The following is a 17,814-nucleotide window of genomic DNA, read 5'->3' as shown; positions in this document are numbered from 1 at the left end:
GATTCGATCCTTTCCTATCAGAGTTTGCCAATTTTTCAGATTTTCATTGAAATGGTTCCTGTAAAATTGGCATCTCCTTTCTTATCTCTCTTGCGATTCTCGAGTTATTCAGCATCTTCAGGTTCGCCGATTTTATAATAAAATGCTGCAAAAATTTCTCCACAGATGTCTCAATGCACGATGTTTCTATGAATTCGCATTGTATAAATGGATGTATTGATCGTATTGCATAATATACTTGCAATACTACTTTGTAATGTTTGACCATAGATATCATATATGTATATGTAATTTAATAAACTGCTAATTTTCCAAACAAAATAAATAAATAATCTTCAGCTTCTACGTGGTAACACGTTATGCCCGTCGTTGCTGGAACAGTTGGGATTTTACGCTCCTAATCATCATTATTTGATGGTTGTACCTCTTGCTCGCCCAGTTCTTTATCGAATGACTCCTAATCCAAGAGCTATTCGAACTCTCAATGAAACCGTTGCTACTGAGCCTGTATGTGATGTTTTCCACCTTAGTGAACGTATATTATCGGAGATTATTTTAACCTATCTGTCTCTGAGTCTGCGTTCATCCTTATTTTCATAATTGAATGTGATGTGTGAGTGGAATTTGATCTTCTCTCTTCCATTTGGGCCTCGCAGGGATGTTTGGTATTTGCAGCTGCTTCGTATTTATTGGAACTGGCTGTAGGTGCAAGAAATTCACCACTTTGTATTTTGTTAAAAATTTTATTGTATCTGCTACTATTATAATGCTTTAGTTTATTATATTTTATTTTTGTCATCTCTCTGTGTTTTGTTTTCGACCATTATGGTGCATTCGGAATTACCGCAATGCCACAATAACTCAAACTTAAATAAATAAACCAGCAGCGTGGTCTAGTGGTGAGTGTTGTATTCTTTCATGCAGGGTGTCACGGTTTCAATTCCCACTAGAGTCTCGTTGTTGGCCAAACCTTGGTTTGTCGAGGTCGATCGTTTCTTAATAGATTTTGCCAATTTTTCTGATTTTCATTGAAACGGTTCCTGTAAAATGGGCTCTTCCTCCCCAATTTTCTATTGCAAGCCTTGAGTTATTGTTATATCTCATGTTTCGCCAGATTTATCTTCATGGATGTCTCTATGGATGTTTATTGAATGTAAAAATTCGTATTGTTACATGAAAAATGTTATTGATCGTATTGTATACGAAGTTTGTAATATCTGACCATATGTAGATGTCAGGCATTGCTTCGATTTACATGTGTATGTATGTAATAATTATGTATATTATTAATCTGCTTAGCACACTCCCCGCTTTGGAGCAATCTGTTAGGCGAGTGTGCATGATTAATTGAAAAAAAAAACTAATAATTATGTATTTATATTTAATCTAGTGTAATCTAGTGTTTATTGATCTGTATTAGGATACTTGTTGCTTTGGAGCGATTTGTAAAGGCGAGTTTACATGTTCGATGGTATAAATAAAACAAAGTACACATCTATGTAGTTCGTAGCTGGCGGTCTCCGTGACGAGCCAGAATGTTAAATTACAGAAAACGCAAATATCGGAAGGCAAAGATCGAAAACCGAAAGATCTTAAGTCGAAAGATAAAAAATAGGGTGCATGGTAAACGGTACATACTCACTTAATTTGCGCGAGCAGGATACAACAGGAACAAGAGGAACAGGCTTTTCCTCCCGTATTAATGTGCGCGCGCAGAATACGGGAGGAAAAGTCTGTTCCTCTTGTTCCTGTTGTACCCTGCTCGCGCAAATTAAGTGAGTATGTACCGTTTACCATGCACCCTTTTTTTTTGATCTTTCGACTTAAAATCTTTCTATTTTCGATCTTTGCCTTCCGATATTTGTGTTTTCTGTAATTTAACATTCTGGCTCGTCACGTAGACCCCGTAGCTAGACATCACGGGCTACACGTATAGGTAGGTACGTTTAGTAGAATCAAATCATCATTAAAACGATACACTAGAAGTCGACCACAAAAAGTTTGAAAGTGACCACAAATGAAAACGTCTGAAGATAAAACAAATTCTTAATAAATATATAATGGATGTATAGTTACCGTAGACGGTCATGTTCAAGGATTTGGTATAGTTCTGGTTGTCAGCGTGACAGCTCCATTCTCCCTTGTCTGCCTTGGCCACGTGCTCGAAGACGAGGGCCTGGGCCCCACTGGGCAAGTCCTTGCGGCTCTCCACGTGCAGCCGACCCTTGCTGTCGGCGACCACTTCGCCCTTGGGGCTCATCCACCTCACCTGTAAAGTTCAAAACCATCCAAATTAACCGATGCGTCTCGATATCGACGGACACGGCGCCCCATCACTCACAGTTACGCACTTTAACAAGTCACCTCTAACCCCTATATCCCCCCCCTCCTCACACCATCCCACCCGCCCCTCCTGCTTCCGTGCCGTGACGATAAATTACGCTTAGCAGAAACTGTAAAATACAGCAGAGGCAAACTTCGAGGAATAGTGATGGGCCCATCGCACGGTGGCGTGGTAGATTAAACCTGATGCCTTTGATCGGGTAGATCTATACGTACGCGTGTATATTTTAGAGTGAATTTAATGAGTGAATTAATTCCTAATGTGTGTGTTTGTATGCATATACGTAGTTCTGTCCAAACAAAAAGACTGTAATTAATTTAAATAAAAATTATTTCACATTTGAATGGATTTTATGTAATGTTGTATCATATCAAATTTTTCACAACTGTTTACAAACATGTCAGTAGGTTAGTGATCTTAATAGATGAAACTCGAAGGTTCAAACTTTAACATGCCAGTTATCATAATCAACTAATTGTTAATAATACGTATCGTTATATGCAGGGCCGCCGAGAAGAATCTTGAGCTGTGGGAAAAATAATTCGGGGCCCTTTGACAAACTAAAAAAATCTTATAGATATATTTTAAATAAGCGAAATACCTATCAGAATTATTAGAAAAATATCTACATATATGTATGTTGGTTGTTATTTTTAAAATAATTGAATAAGAAAGTATGATATAACGGGTAGGATTTCACATGGATACAAAGTCAAAGTATCGAAAAACAAAAACATTTGGCAATAAATAAATACATGTATTTTTATGTAGAATAATATAAAATGTTCCGAAATGGAAACTCTCCCCTCTACTCCGGCTCCCCCCTCCCCCCTCTCGTCGGCACTGGCTATATGTATAGAAATTCACTAAAAATGTAGTTATTATACTCTTGAAGATATATTTAATATCATCATCATTAGCATTTACAGACATTCGCCATCCACTGCTAGATGAAGGCCTCTACAAAACCCTTCTATTCGTCTGTGTTATGCTCAATTACCATCCATCTCACCCAAATTTTTATAATTTCCTCTACCCATCTTCCTTGTGGCCTTCCTTTAACACTTTTACTTTCTGTCGGGTATCAGTTTAGCACTTCTTTTGTACATCTTTCATCCATTTTTCAAACTATGTGACCCGGCAATTTCCATTTAAATTTCTACACTATCTCCACTATGTATATTCACTAATCTTGTCATACTTCTCACCCACGTATTCCGTTTTCTGTCTCTCCTCTTTATGCTGAGCATACAGCGTTCCATACTTCTTTGAGTGCACTGGACTTTGTGTAACATATTGGCGTTTAATGTTCAAAATCTTTTTCATCAGGCATATTCAATATACATACATATGTTAAATTATAATAAAACTAGATATGAATTTTCAGTTCATTACACCGAAAGGTTTCTGAGAAAAACATAAGAAAAACTCATAGAGTAAAACTGTATCATTTATATTATATTACATGTAAAAAAGTTTCAGTCTAGTTCGTTGAGCGGTTTAGGAGATAATTAAATCAAAAACTTAAATCAAAACAAAACAAAAAAAAAAGACGTCAACTATAAGGGCAGATACCACTTCCGGACAGCTTAAAAATTTGAAAAAATATTCACGTTGTATCTATACTAAGTTTCAGTTCAATGGGACGAACGATGTACAAAATATCTCCAAAATACACAGACACATACATATACTAACATACTAACACACATACACACATTTTTTTCTAAACCATGAAAACGTGATCAATGATCGATTCTAAGTTCGAATCAGTCAAAATCTTGAGTTCGAATTTTCGCACAAAAAAACTTCATCTATTGTTACTACGTACATAGATAAAGTAAAAGTAGAACAATAAAAAAAATAGACATGCAAATGAATGAATAGATATGTAAGTATGTATTATTAATTTAAAAATGCTTTTAGCTAAATTAATCATTGATTAAAATTACGTAACTTGTATTTCAAATAAAAAACTTATACAAAAGCACTTTGCGAAATGAAAAATTAGATAGCAACGTTTCGAATGAGGAAACTGCGTATGAAATTACTATTGTAGTACATGCAGTTTGATTTATGTACATAGTTCACGATAAAAAAAAATAATTGAAAGCGATTACAATAGGAGGAAGATCACATGCAAGGGTCATCAACGAGCAGGGTCAGAAGTGATTTCGGTGACCCATCTCTCGACTATGGGGAGTGTCTCTATTGTTGACCGTCCTTCACTGTTTACAAACTATAATACATGTTTTGCCACATATAATAATAATAATGATACATGACAACGAAGCAGAGAGCAAACCATATAGTGCGGCTTTATAAAAAAAACGTAAACAAATTATTTTGTAGTAATGTCGTATAGTTGAAGCTCGTGATATGGACATGCATAAATCAGAACAAGGTTAAACAATGTTACGACCCGAAGAAAATAAATCGTAGATTTTGTTTACTACAGTATCTTTCGGAAAAACCGAGAGTTACCAAATCGTAAAAATTCACAAACTTTAACACTTTAGGGACCGCGCGATTACCATAGAAACTTACGCCAAATACCGCTAATTTTTTGCGAAAATCGGCAAATACGAATGGTTTTACTAAAAACTTTGTAACTTTTAAACCAATAGACATATGTATATGTATAAAATTTTCAGGAAATGTTTTCATGACCATAATGGATCGAGGGATGTCTTTCATTCATTGGTTATTAACCCCTTGCCTGCCGTCTAACCAATAGCATTTCATAAATTTTCGTTTATCAATATTTTTAAAACCATATTTATTTTTTTTCTTAAATCTTGTTATTATTATTACATAAACTGTCTTTATGTATAATCAGAATGACCATTTGCGTATGTTTAATTTTTATAATGAAAAAAAATGTTAAATATAAAATTATGATCCATGATCGATTTTTTATGAGTTTATAAAAACGTTTACACTAATTGAATGCACTATATTTAAAAATAACAATATTTATTATGGCAATGATGACGAATCGTCGAAAAACAAATATTAAAGTTCATATGTATGCAATAATGTGTCGCAGTTGTGTTACTGTAATATACATATACGTATATATATATATATATATATATATATATATATATATATATATATATATATATATATATGTATATATATACATATATATATATATATATATATATATATATATATATATTTTTTTTTTTTTTGTTACATTACAATGATTGCAGTAGGGTATATATATAGGTTTTCTTAAAAAAGTTCGTATACAAAAGAAAACTGTGACGCAGGTCTTTGTGTTCGAAACTTATTAATCTGAGATTCCTGTGGAAATTGAAGCCTTAACCGTTATAGTAGCAAAGAAAATGAGGATCGCAATAGGAAAATAAAGGAATTCCACAAAAAGTTAAGACCGAAAGTTTATTAAACGGCGAAAGCATTTGTAATAGTTATAAAATATAGCTTGTATATGTTCGGAATTAATTATTAAGGGCTATTTTCATATGATAAATATGAGCGAGTTTTATTTTTATGTGGAAATTTTGTGTTAGAATCCTGAAGCCTTTTTTGAAAATTGCTTATAGACGCGCGTTGTAGGCACCATGGGAGCCTTAAACTGATGATGCATGAAGTAGTAACCAAATGAAAAATTCCTAAAGTATACAGGCTGAAATGCCTCGCGCATTCCGAATGTCAAAAATAAATATATAAAAGAAATTCCACATTTCCTACTCTGCATAATGTACGTTGAAACATTGGAAATAAAATTAAATATTTAATACTATACGACGAAAAGTTTAGTATGTCGATCATAGATGTCACTTTTGATTCGTTGAATTTTCACATTGTTTCGATTGAGAAAATTCAAGTAAAATTAAATTATAATGACTTTTACCTTTTCGTTATTGTTTCCGTAACATGCGACCATGTAAGATTCGTTGATTAAGAGTATCATCTCGCTGTGTACGGGCTGGATGCTTAGAGTATTCTTTGCGTTTTTGTTGCATGTTGTAAGATCTGGAAAAAAACAAATGAAAGAATATTATTAAAAAATATATTTTATTCAAAAATCATATTATATACTTCAACAAATTGTTTCTACGCATTATACAATTTGAATTGTTTGTAAATTTATTAGTCGCACGAAAAAAGTATAATTTCGTAGCTTATTCACTAGAGTTATTGCCGACGAGTGTTTTTAATATGCTTTTCGGAGAATATTCACACAATACTGGAACATTTCATTGATATATATTCATTTAAAGTACAATGGAAATAAAACACATAATTTGCTAGTTATAAGCTTTCACTGGAGTTTAGGGTTTCTGATTTCCTGGGTTTTTTTAATTCCTGGGACACGGGATGGAGTTCAGGATTGTTTCCAGGATTTCCGGGATCCCGGGACATACGATGTTCATATTTTTTTTCAATTTAATTATTTTTTATTTACAAAATATTAAAAAAAGTTAGCAATATATGACTAGAAAAAATTTTAATTATAAAAGTAAATTTTGAAATTGATTCTTAATGATACTCAAATATTTAAATGAGAATCTGAAAGCCTAGATTTGGTTTAAATATTTCCAGAAACGGAAAAAAATTCTTTCACTTGGTTTTATAGTTAAGAGCAGGGCCTTAATACAGTTTACTTATAGTTATGAGTATTGAATGGCCTCATAATACTTTCATCGTAGGATATACATTTGCTTTTTTATAACATTTAAAGAATGTTTTGGTTGAAATTATTTCCCGGGATCCGAGATAAGAATTCCCAATACACGAACATCAAGAATTCTGTGAATTTCCGAGAATTTTTGTCCCGGTTCGACCCGGGCATACTAGTGGTGCTTTAAAATAATAAAAAAAAAGTAATAATAAAAGAAAAATGTTCGTGAATCACGTGATTCGTATTGAAGTACTTAATCTTAATGCTAAAACCAAGGTTTCCTTGTACTTGGTTCATTCAACTCCTGGTGTAATATTTGTCTTAAAATCATTTTATATAAATATTGAAATTGTTGATTAAATCTGATTTTTCTGAATTTATAATTGTATATTTATTTATTTTTTTTTTTTTTATTGTCACAAATCAATACACACTCGCCATTACAGATTTGCTCCAATGCGACGGGTGTACGTTAATGAAATACATAAACAATCAGAAATCAGAAATACAGTAATACATACATATACAATCAGAATAAATAGAATATAACAATTAATCAGAAATAATAATCATAGTGACATCTATGAATTTCAGATTACTGTGTATAATTAATACAAATTATACACAGGCAGATTTTTGTGACAACAGGATTAGATTTAATACCAATTTTCAGGAACCGTTTCAGCAATGATCAGATAAAATTGGCAAACTCTGATAGAGAAACGATCGATTTGGAGTCACAAAACCCCCAAATCTAACCAGCAGTGGCGAGGACACGAACCTATGACCTCAGTGATGCAAAATATATACGCTATCACTAAGCCAAACTGCTGGCTATGTATTGTATTTAAGTTCATCAAAAATCATTAAGTGGTAAAAGATAAAAGGCGATCCACAGTATAATAATTGTTCCACACATTACGTATGAGAATATTATGCATGTGAATCAAACTTCCAGCGATATTATAAAAGACTACGGATGTAAAAACTAGTTCACCGATTTCCGACATCTGAGTTCGTATTCACTGTCAGAATTCGTGTGATTTATTACTACGTGAAAGCATCCGGCTGTAGTCCGGCGTATTCTCTCTAGGAACGCTTCATTTGGGTAATTGCTGGGATTACCGAGGATACGCATAGATGTGTGCGAAATTAATGCGCACTAGAGAGCTTTCGGCCGAGGAAGCTCGGATGCTGGGAAAGCGTGGGGAGAGAGAGAAAGAGCCTTCGCTGAGTCAGAAGCGTAACAAGAGTTGTGTTTCCTGGCGAGTGGAGATTAATAAGGCTTTACATTATCATCATTTTGTAACGAGAGACCTTTAGCAGGTGTACGATTTCTGAGAATCTTTCTGAAAAGCAGCGATCGGAAGTGAACCTTCAGAATCGACGAGATATTTATTACCGTCGTCGCTGAAAATATTCAGCATACATTGATATTTATATTGAGTGGGGTGCCGTTGACCCATGAATCATGAAGTCGTAAGCGTAGCATCTTTCTTATTGATTTCAGAAAGATTAATGTGGGGTGGTTTCCTGAAATATATTGCGTCCGATCTCTATTTTAGCCTCTTTCATCTCTCGGTCCTGTAAAAAAGGGAGCCGAGGTATTTTTTACAGGTGCCTTTGATGGCTTAACCCAATAACGAATATTTGAGCCTTCGACACTGCCGCGTATGAGTTATTTTAACTCGACGTGGTCGAATACGTGTCTTTCAATATGTTATATTAACGATGGATATAAATTTACGATAGTATCTCGGAAGATACTATCTGCAATATGTGATCAGGAAATGGGGTCAGAGTTCTAGATAAAAGTTGATTAAATATAGGATGTTAGAAAAGAAAGGATCAAAGATATTTGATTTCAGTTGCGAAGAAGGGAAGCGAAGTTTTTTTTTACTTTTTATCTTGTAATTCCTGTAAAACAAACTCATATACACCATATGTAATGTTCCGAAGTTGTCGCTACAATTCAAATAATCTTCTTATTGCTAGTGATTGCATACTAACAATGAGAGTATAATTAAACTGACGTTTAACGGAGTTCATATTAAAATGATGAAAACCCATCGGTTTAACAACCCTTAAACACTTTTTTCACTTTTTCGTTTTTTTAATACAATATTTGTGAATCTGCCACCAGAAATGGTAGTAGTAATATGCACTCTTCCCCCAATAGATAACACGTCGTAATTTAGGTATTTATTATTTATATAACTATTGTGTAATATACTTTCACCGACTGAGTTGGCGAAATACTTTTAATAGTAAAAGTATACTTTCATTGGGGAATAAATACTCACCGTAGCATATGGTACATACATATATGTAGATAAAATATGTGTGATTATGTATGTATGTATGTACCTCCATGCCTCCTTCTCCATGTACCTCCATGTCTCCATGAATTCATTTGACCTTTGCACTCTCAATACCAGACTAGCCCCCAAAATGTAGGATCTAGTTGTCAGGAGACTTAAGACATAACAGGCAGTAGAGTGAAATGAGACTCATTGACCGGTTTAAAACATTGTTTACTCGGCAGAGCGCCACAACGGCCTGTATGTAACATTACATGTTACCAACCTCATAATTCGTTCTACTCATTGAACTTAATCATTCATACGTGCATTCTTCTAGGCTATGAAACTATATCCTACAATATTTTACAAAATAATACCCCAAAATGTACTATGAAATGGTATTTAGATGTTAGTAAAATATTAGCAAATACTGTATGAAAAACTTGACTAGTCAAAATTATATTTAAAAAGTAACCAATTAGTTGTTAAATTAAATTATAAAAATATTAAAATCAATTTTTTGATAAGTTTGTGCAAGAAAGAAAAGTTGAAGTAAACTTGGCCGGTGAATTTTCAACTAAAAACTGCAATACTTTTACAAATTAGGTTGCTATAAAAAGTTATATAAGCCATTATATTTTAAAGTGGCTTTTCTTCAAGAAATATTTCGCAAAACATTACAATTTAATGTTGAATTTAATGTTTCCCAATTTTTAAAAATACTGGTGGCCTGTAATACGTTTATTCTGATTTTCATGTCAAATAAAATTTCACGTTTATTCATGCTTTTCGACATATCAAATTAAAAGAAGTGATAAGAATTTGTGAATTAAGTCAAACAGATATAGTGTTTTTGGAACTGAAAATTGGACTTCCGCCACTTTTAAATATAACGGCTCATATGTAAAAATTATTAATCGTATAGCTTAAGTTTTGATTAAGCACATACAAACAATAAAATACAGTAAATTATCTTTACTAAATATATTAGTATGAAAAATAAGATATTTTATCTTTAAAATTTATTTTTCCGTATCTTCTTAATATATAATTTCGAAAGAGACTTTGTATGTATATATGTAACTATACATGTAACAATCGTTGGTTCGTAGAATCGGTGACTTTAAGTTAAATAAAAAACAAATGAATATTAAAATAAATTTAAATAAAATATTTACTATTAGATAAGCCATGTTTAAGCGGTTTATATTACAAATACCAAGCGAAGCCAGGTAAAACCACTAGTATATTACATATATGTATGTATACATATAAATGAAATCGTAATAGCATTGAAAGGCTTTCAGCGCCATTTAGTATTCAAGTATTGGTTTATATAATTTTAAATATCCGTGTTTATTTATAAAATAGAACTCGATTGGCTTGAACCGCAATTTTCTTATTGAGTCGCTACAGTAGAAGTACCTACATACATATATAAAGCTAGCTTGTATGCTGTTTCGTTCTTTGGAAAACAGAACGATATTGGAAAATGTCGATAACTCTCAACATATTACATACCACACATTACGTAACGGAAAAGTCGGTATTTTCCATTAAATTCTTCAGCGGGTGAAATTACTCCCCCGCCCTTATTTGTTTATGGTTACCGAATTCTTGGAAAAAAGGTCTCTTTGTCTTAAATTTATGAACGAGGCCATATATGTAATAACGTATGCTTCTTTCGTATAATATTAGATTTAAGTTCTTGTTTTGATTAAAAAACAATTTCCATCTTTGGTAAAATTGTGATTTCAATGATAAAACAATCGAATATACATAGTATGAAACCAATTTTAGATAAAATCATTTTATGCATAGGATAGTTCTATTTTATTTGGCTGCAATATTTGAGGAGTGTTTGCACTTCGTGTACGAAAAACTTCGTGAGAAAGATCGTGTACGTGTCTCGGGGAAAACTCGTTTGAAACTTGTCGTCAATTTTTCAACGCATCGCATGCAAGCTCTATACTTCTACCTTATCGAATAAAACTTTCAGATTTAGTTTTGCAATTGGATGTTTTCAAATAAACCTGGCTAAAAATAATATCGCAATGCTTCTAAGACTCCCGTTTAATAGTAAACCAAATACACAATGTAGTACCTCGTTCTCAGAATAAGGAACAATGACAGGAAATGGAACACATGGATGAGTATAATATGACAAGGGTAGCTAACCTAGTGGAAAGGATAGATGGTGTATAAAATGAGTACTCAAATCCTACCCAAATATAATGTAAAATGGTATAATGAGTTGGGTCGACGAATTAAGATAAGCGTGTGGGATCAGATGCATGAATGTTAGCCAAAACAGAGATGAATAGATGCTTTCATTCAGCAGTGGATGGTAATAATTTTACCATAGTTATTTTATTTTAGTATTTTTAGTCATTTGATTGAGAGCAGTCTAATTCTTCAATGCGCAGTATATTAAGTAATTTAAAAAAAGTATATTAAGTAAAGTAAATAGTCTTGATCATAAATATATTCTTGTAGATACCCTCATTCCTGAGGACTTTGACCTTTACTGGTCTTCCAATGAGCCAAAGCACTTCAATAGTTGAGCCACGAATATCACAAATATATAATTTTTTTTTATATATTAGTGATTTGAAAACGTATGGGAGAAAGTATTGTTGCGTAGGGGTGGGTTCAGGATCCAAATGAAAAGCCAAAGTAGCTTCACAGCATTTATTGAATGATTCAGGAGGTCCACACGTAACCAGCGCTCGCTCCAGAATAATCTGATATGGCGTATTTACCTCCTTATAAAGGACAAGTTGCTCACCACAGCTTCCCCGATTCATGTATGTATCCGTTGTCTATTCACGTACAATTCGGGAGTCTCATTGTTCACCCCCGAATGCACTTAGACAGCGAATACTGTCTATCGTAGGTCCCACGTTACAGTATAATAGCTTGTAATATTAAGTTCATATGAGATGAGTGAAAAAAGTATACATATGTTATAACTGTTTAACCTGTGAGTTGTGAAAGGGTGGTAGAAAGAGGCGTATTGAAAGCTAGCTGTCATTGCATCGATCTGACACAAGATTTCGATGTACATTTTAATGAGTTCGGTGATGATAGCTAGCATTGATTAGCTTACTTCAATGCTAGCTAACTCTCGTATGTCGGTAAGATATCAAAGCGACCTGAATAGTGGAAGTGGTTTAAAATCAGTTCACAGTTTTTTGACCGGCAGGATTGTCACTGAACTAACAGAGCTAATAAAAAACTTGTAAAATTGTTGGTTATATTCAATTGATAGGAATTGAAAATAGTTTTCAAATTATCCATTAGGCTATGAAGCTTCGAATATGAATATAAAAGTTTGCCAACTTTATATTATATAAGGCGTATATTGTATGTGTAGAATATTGGCAATACGACGGATATATTTTCAATATTCGCCTCACTCGCAGGGTATTAGGATAATCGAAATTATTGATTCCGCAAAATGATATATGTGGCGGGAAACTTGTGTAACAGTATGGGCGCCCAGTGTCGTCAAAACTTTTTTCATTTAAACGCCCCCCAGCCTCCCCAACGGATCCTCTTTCCACCGTTCAAACTCTGAACGCTAATGGAATATGATTTCGAGTTTCTGCTTCCGATGCTTCGCGGTCAGATAGTCGATTTCTCTTTGTCTGCGCATAAAAGACAGTCGGACAGATTTAATATTGGATAAAATTAGACGGGAGGGGAATTCTTTGAATTGTTTCAACCCCCTTTGCGAGTTTCCGAGTTTGAATTTGACTTGAACGATTTATTTTGTTCGTTTCCAATGAACCGACTTCAGATCGGGGTGCGAATATCTACATATGTACTTTGAGTCTAGTAGTATTTTTATACTTTTTTTTGTGTGATAATTATAGTGTAGCTCAGACAGGTCGTAAATAAAGATCCAATGACCCGAAAGCACGAAATAATAGATTAGCATAAAATTCCTTAACAATGCTGGGAATATTAGCAATTATAGGAATTCGAATGATGGGCCTAACACGCGAATAGTTGTGATAGCAACACGCAACATTTCTAATTTTGACAATTATTTTAATAAAACTTTCATATGAAAATGTTTTTGACATAATTCACTACTGGGAATAAAATCATATGAATATTCTTTGATTAAAATAAAAAGCGAGGAAATGTTTGTGTAATTTTTTTTTCATAAAGAGGCACATCAGATCGTTAAACTTCGCAATGCGCAAATTTTTCTTTATCTTATTTCGTGACAACGACGTGACATAAAAGTAAGTATTTTAACGAGAGCGTTATTTCGCTCTTTACACTTGACAGTGAAAGCGTTCATCACTTGTTGAATTTTTCAGGTGGAAAGTATTTTTTGCTTAAAATTGAAAACGCTAGATATTTTTACGTGCTAAAAATACATTTGAATGAAACGTTGACGATTTCGATACAATCCTTTCTATTGAGCGAAACAGTCATAAAGGTACGGGACTTTGGATGTGATTTTCACATCAATAGAAGACGTTTTAGGTATTCCGAGACTTTCACGTTTTAAAGGTCTCGAAAGATCTGAATGAGAAGCCTTGCACATTTGAACGGGTGTTGAAAGTTTTCTTCGAGGAAAAGGTGCGCGAACATTTATAATAAATGTTTGCCTTGTCACACGTACCTGCGTGAAAAGTTCACTTCGTTTCTTAAGAACACTAAAGTTTCATCCGAATATTACACAATACATAAAATATAATACACTCGAGAGCTCACTGTATAATATATGTACGTATGTACGTACATATATTTTCAGTGTGAAAGCATTGTGATTTGTTTAGCGAAATATTCTGTTGATCGCGATAGTAAACAGGACTGATAAATCTTGTGTGCTCATAGTATTGTTTGTTTTTCTAGATCAAATATTATTATTGTACTTGTCAGTTTGCTGAAAAAATAGTGTGTGTCAACTGAGCTTGAGATATGTGTATGTATTTACAAAAACATATAAAGCGAAAATTTTCCATTTATATAAATAAATTGTGTAAATAACTCGGATAATAAATGTTTTCAAAATTTCTACTTCGGGTTGGCGGATTTTGTTCAAATTTATTTTTTATTTTTATTTAAAATCAGTATAATTATTATACACATTTAATATCAAGAGGATAAAAATAATTTAAAAGGTCAAAATAAAATAATGAAATATTGTTTTTAAAAAAAATACTACTTCCGGTTTACGAATTCTGACCAAAACGTTACCAAATCTAAGTTAGTACATAAACAACACAAATATAAATTTTCAGCTTAATACGTTTAGGGGTGTGGACAGGATCCAGGCGACAACATTTTTGACTTTTCTAATAGGAGAAAATACCACTTCCGGTTCATTAAATTTGCTGATTTTATTTTTTATTTTTACTTAAAATCACTATCTCTATTGTACACAATAAATATCAAGACGCTTAAAATAATTTAAAAGGTCAAAATAAAATAATGAAAAAATAATGAAATATTGTTTTTAAAAAAAATACTACTTCCGGTTTACGAATTCTGACTAAAACGTTACCAAATCTAAGTTAGTACATAAAAAACACAATTATAAATTTTCAGCTTAATACGTTCAGGGGCGTGGACAGGATCCAGGCGACAACATTTTTGACCTTTCTAATAGGAGAAAATCCCACTTCCGGTTCATTAAATTTGATGGTTTTATTTTTTATTTTTACTTAAAATCATTATATTTATTATACACAATAAATATCAAGACGCTTAAAATAATTTAAAAGGTCAAAATAAAATAATGAAAAAATAATGAAATATTGTTTTTAAAAAAAATACTACTTCCGGTTTATGAATTCTGACCAAAACGTTACCAAATCTAAGTTAGTACATAAACAACACAAATATAAATTTTCAGCTTAATACGTTTAGGGCCGTGGACAGGATCCAGGCGACAACATTTTTGACCTTTCTAATAGGAGAAAATCCCACTTCCGGTTCATTAAATTTGCTGATTTTATTTTTTATTTTTACTTAAAATCATTATCTTTATTGTACACAATAAATATCAAGACGCTTAAAATAATTTAAAAGGTCAAAATAAAATAATGAAATATTGTTTTTAAAAAAAATACTACTTCCGGTTTACGAATTCTGACCAAAACGTTACCAAATCTAAGTTAGTACATAAACAATACAAATATAAATTTTCAGCTTAATACGTTTAGGGGTGTGGACAGGATCCAGGCGACAACATTTTTGACCTTCCTTCCGGACGCTTCCGGAAGGGAAAAAATCCCACTTCCGGTTTATTAAATTTAGTGATTTTTTTTTTATTTTAATCACATTGATACAAGAATTATACTTGAATTTTTTCGTGAAGACCACACATGTTTAAGGGGTCGAAAAAAATAGTGGAAGACAAATCGAACAAGAGTAAACTGCCACTTCCGGTCGACGGACGCTTACCAAATTTTATACATAACTTGGTATTGAGTTTAAACTTATGGATATGAAATTTCAGCTCGATAAATCAAAAGGATTTTGAGAAAAACATAAAAAACCTCGATTCTCTAGAGTAAAAGTACTACTTCCGGTTCAGATAAAAATATTTAAAAAATATAAAATTATAAAAATTATTATTTCTAGTACATGTAAAAAAATATCAGTCCGATTCAGTTAGTAGTTTGGGAGAAAATCGAATTCAAAAACTTAAAAAAAAGAGGACACCTATAAGGGCAGGTACCATTTCCGTTCAACTTAAAAATTTGAAAAAAATTTACGTAGTGTCTATAAGAATTTCATTACCCGATACTAAGTTTCGGTTCGATAGGACTAACGGTGTTAAAAAAATCCCCAAAGTACACACACACAGACACACACACACATTTTTTCTAGATCATTAAAACGTGATCAGTAATCGATTCTGAGTTCGAATCAGTCAAAATCTCGAGTTCGAATTTTCGCATGATCACAAAACTTCATCTATTGTTACTACGTACATAGATAAAGTAATAAATATATGAACATGATATAATATTATATGGGAATTCAACGACATTTTATATAAAAATGATAGTTTTTTTGATCTAGCAGACAGTAAAAATATAAAATATCAACATTTCCAATTTATAATAGAATTTCAAAATACCAAAGAAAGTTCCATAGAAGTACATACAGCAGTTAATGAGTGTTTCAGATTCGACACATTTTTATTCCATATATTTTAACCAGCTACATACATATGTATGTCAGTGGTTAGCGTATAATGCTTTCCACTGGGGCATCATGGTTCAATCCCTGGCCTGGTGTTGCTGGTCAGAACTTGGATATATGTGACTCCAGGTAGAAAATTTTCTATCAGAGTTTGCCAATTTATATGATTTAATTATTGGAACGGTTCCACCAAAACTGGCAGCCTATCACCGTTTCTCACAAATTTGATTTTCTAGTATCTCGAAATTGCTGATCTACATATGTATTATTTATTTATTTATTTAATAGTGTTGGACCATTGTGGCATTACAGGAAGAACATAATGCGCCACAATGGCCCACATTTGAAAAATATATAAAAACATGATATAAAAACAAGTAAACTGTAAATAAAGGAACAAAAGCAAAAGCAGAAAACATGGTAAAATAAAATAATAAAAAAAAGTAACAAAAGGAAAATAATACATCATTCAGAGAGAAAAACAACAAAAGTGTAAAAATCAAAAATAAAATCCATAAATCCCATTCTTTGTTTACACTGAACAAAATTAAAATAGTACATAAAAATGTACAAAGGAGAAAGAAAAAGTAAAATAAAATAAAACAAAATATGAATAAAAAATAAAATCACAGCAAGGCCCAAATGGAAGAGAGTAGATTAAGATTCCACTCATACATCACATTCAAATTAAGAAAGTAATGATGAGCGCAGGTTACCAGATAAATATGTTAAAATAATATCCGATAATCTACGCTCCCCAAGGTATATGTACATACATACTCTGTAGAAATGTTTGTATATCTCGCAAAATTTTGGTATGTATTAAAATGTGTCTACAGTATTGTAGAAATATAATTGTATATATAATGTTTAGAATTTTTTATTACTTACGTACAAAAAAGTGTGATAAATTTCTGGCGTCTAATTATGTATGAATAACATGATAATATATTAAATAAGATACATTTTATGATTAAATGTAGGATACATTTAAATAATTTATTACCTTGAAATATTGTACTTGAAAACAAGAAATGAAACGACAAAGCCTCGAAATTGATGTTTGATCATTTATATATCCTGTTTGTATCTGAAAATACTAAGCAACGAAGCGAATTTTTCTTTTTTATCAACAAAAAAATCGAAACGAAGGAGGGAAACATAAAGAGGAAGATAAATAGAAAATAGAAGAAAACTAAATTTGTAAATCTCTACCAGATACACAATACGATACGATAAAGATCGAAACTACATACATATACAATAGTACGAATATACAGAAATAAAATTATATGATGCATATTATACGGAAAGCGGACCAATTCCCGAACACTATA

The 17,814-nt window shown here is 32.3% G+C and overlaps 1 protein-coding gene across 1 annotated transcript in view; it reads right to left on the bottom strand.

Moving 5' to 3' along the window:
- LOC143912652 (neural cell adhesion molecule 1-A-like) overlaps nucleotides 1-17,814 on the bottom strand; it is a 186,173-nt gene that overhangs the window by 37,113 nt on the left and 131,246 nt on the right. Inside the window, exons 2-3 of the mRNA XM_077431948.1 lie at nucleotides 6,228-6,349; nucleotides 2,077-2,269 (exon numbers count right to left, since the gene is read on the bottom strand). Of these exons, the coding sequence (XP_077288074.1) occupies nucleotides 2,077-2,269; nucleotides 6,228-6,349 (315 nt within the window). The remainder of the gene's footprint in view (nucleotides 1-2,076; nucleotides 2,270-6,227; nucleotides 6,350-17,814) is intronic.

This window comes from Arctopsyche grandis, chromosome 6, assembly GCF_051622035.1.
Source record: "Arctopsyche grandis isolate Sample6627 chromosome 6, ASM5162203v2, whole genome shotgun sequence".
NCBI lineage: Eukaryota > Metazoa > Arthropoda > Insecta > Trichoptera > Hydropsychidae > Arctopsyche > Arctopsyche grandis.
This window is presented reverse-complemented; position numbering and strand designations above follow the sequence as displayed.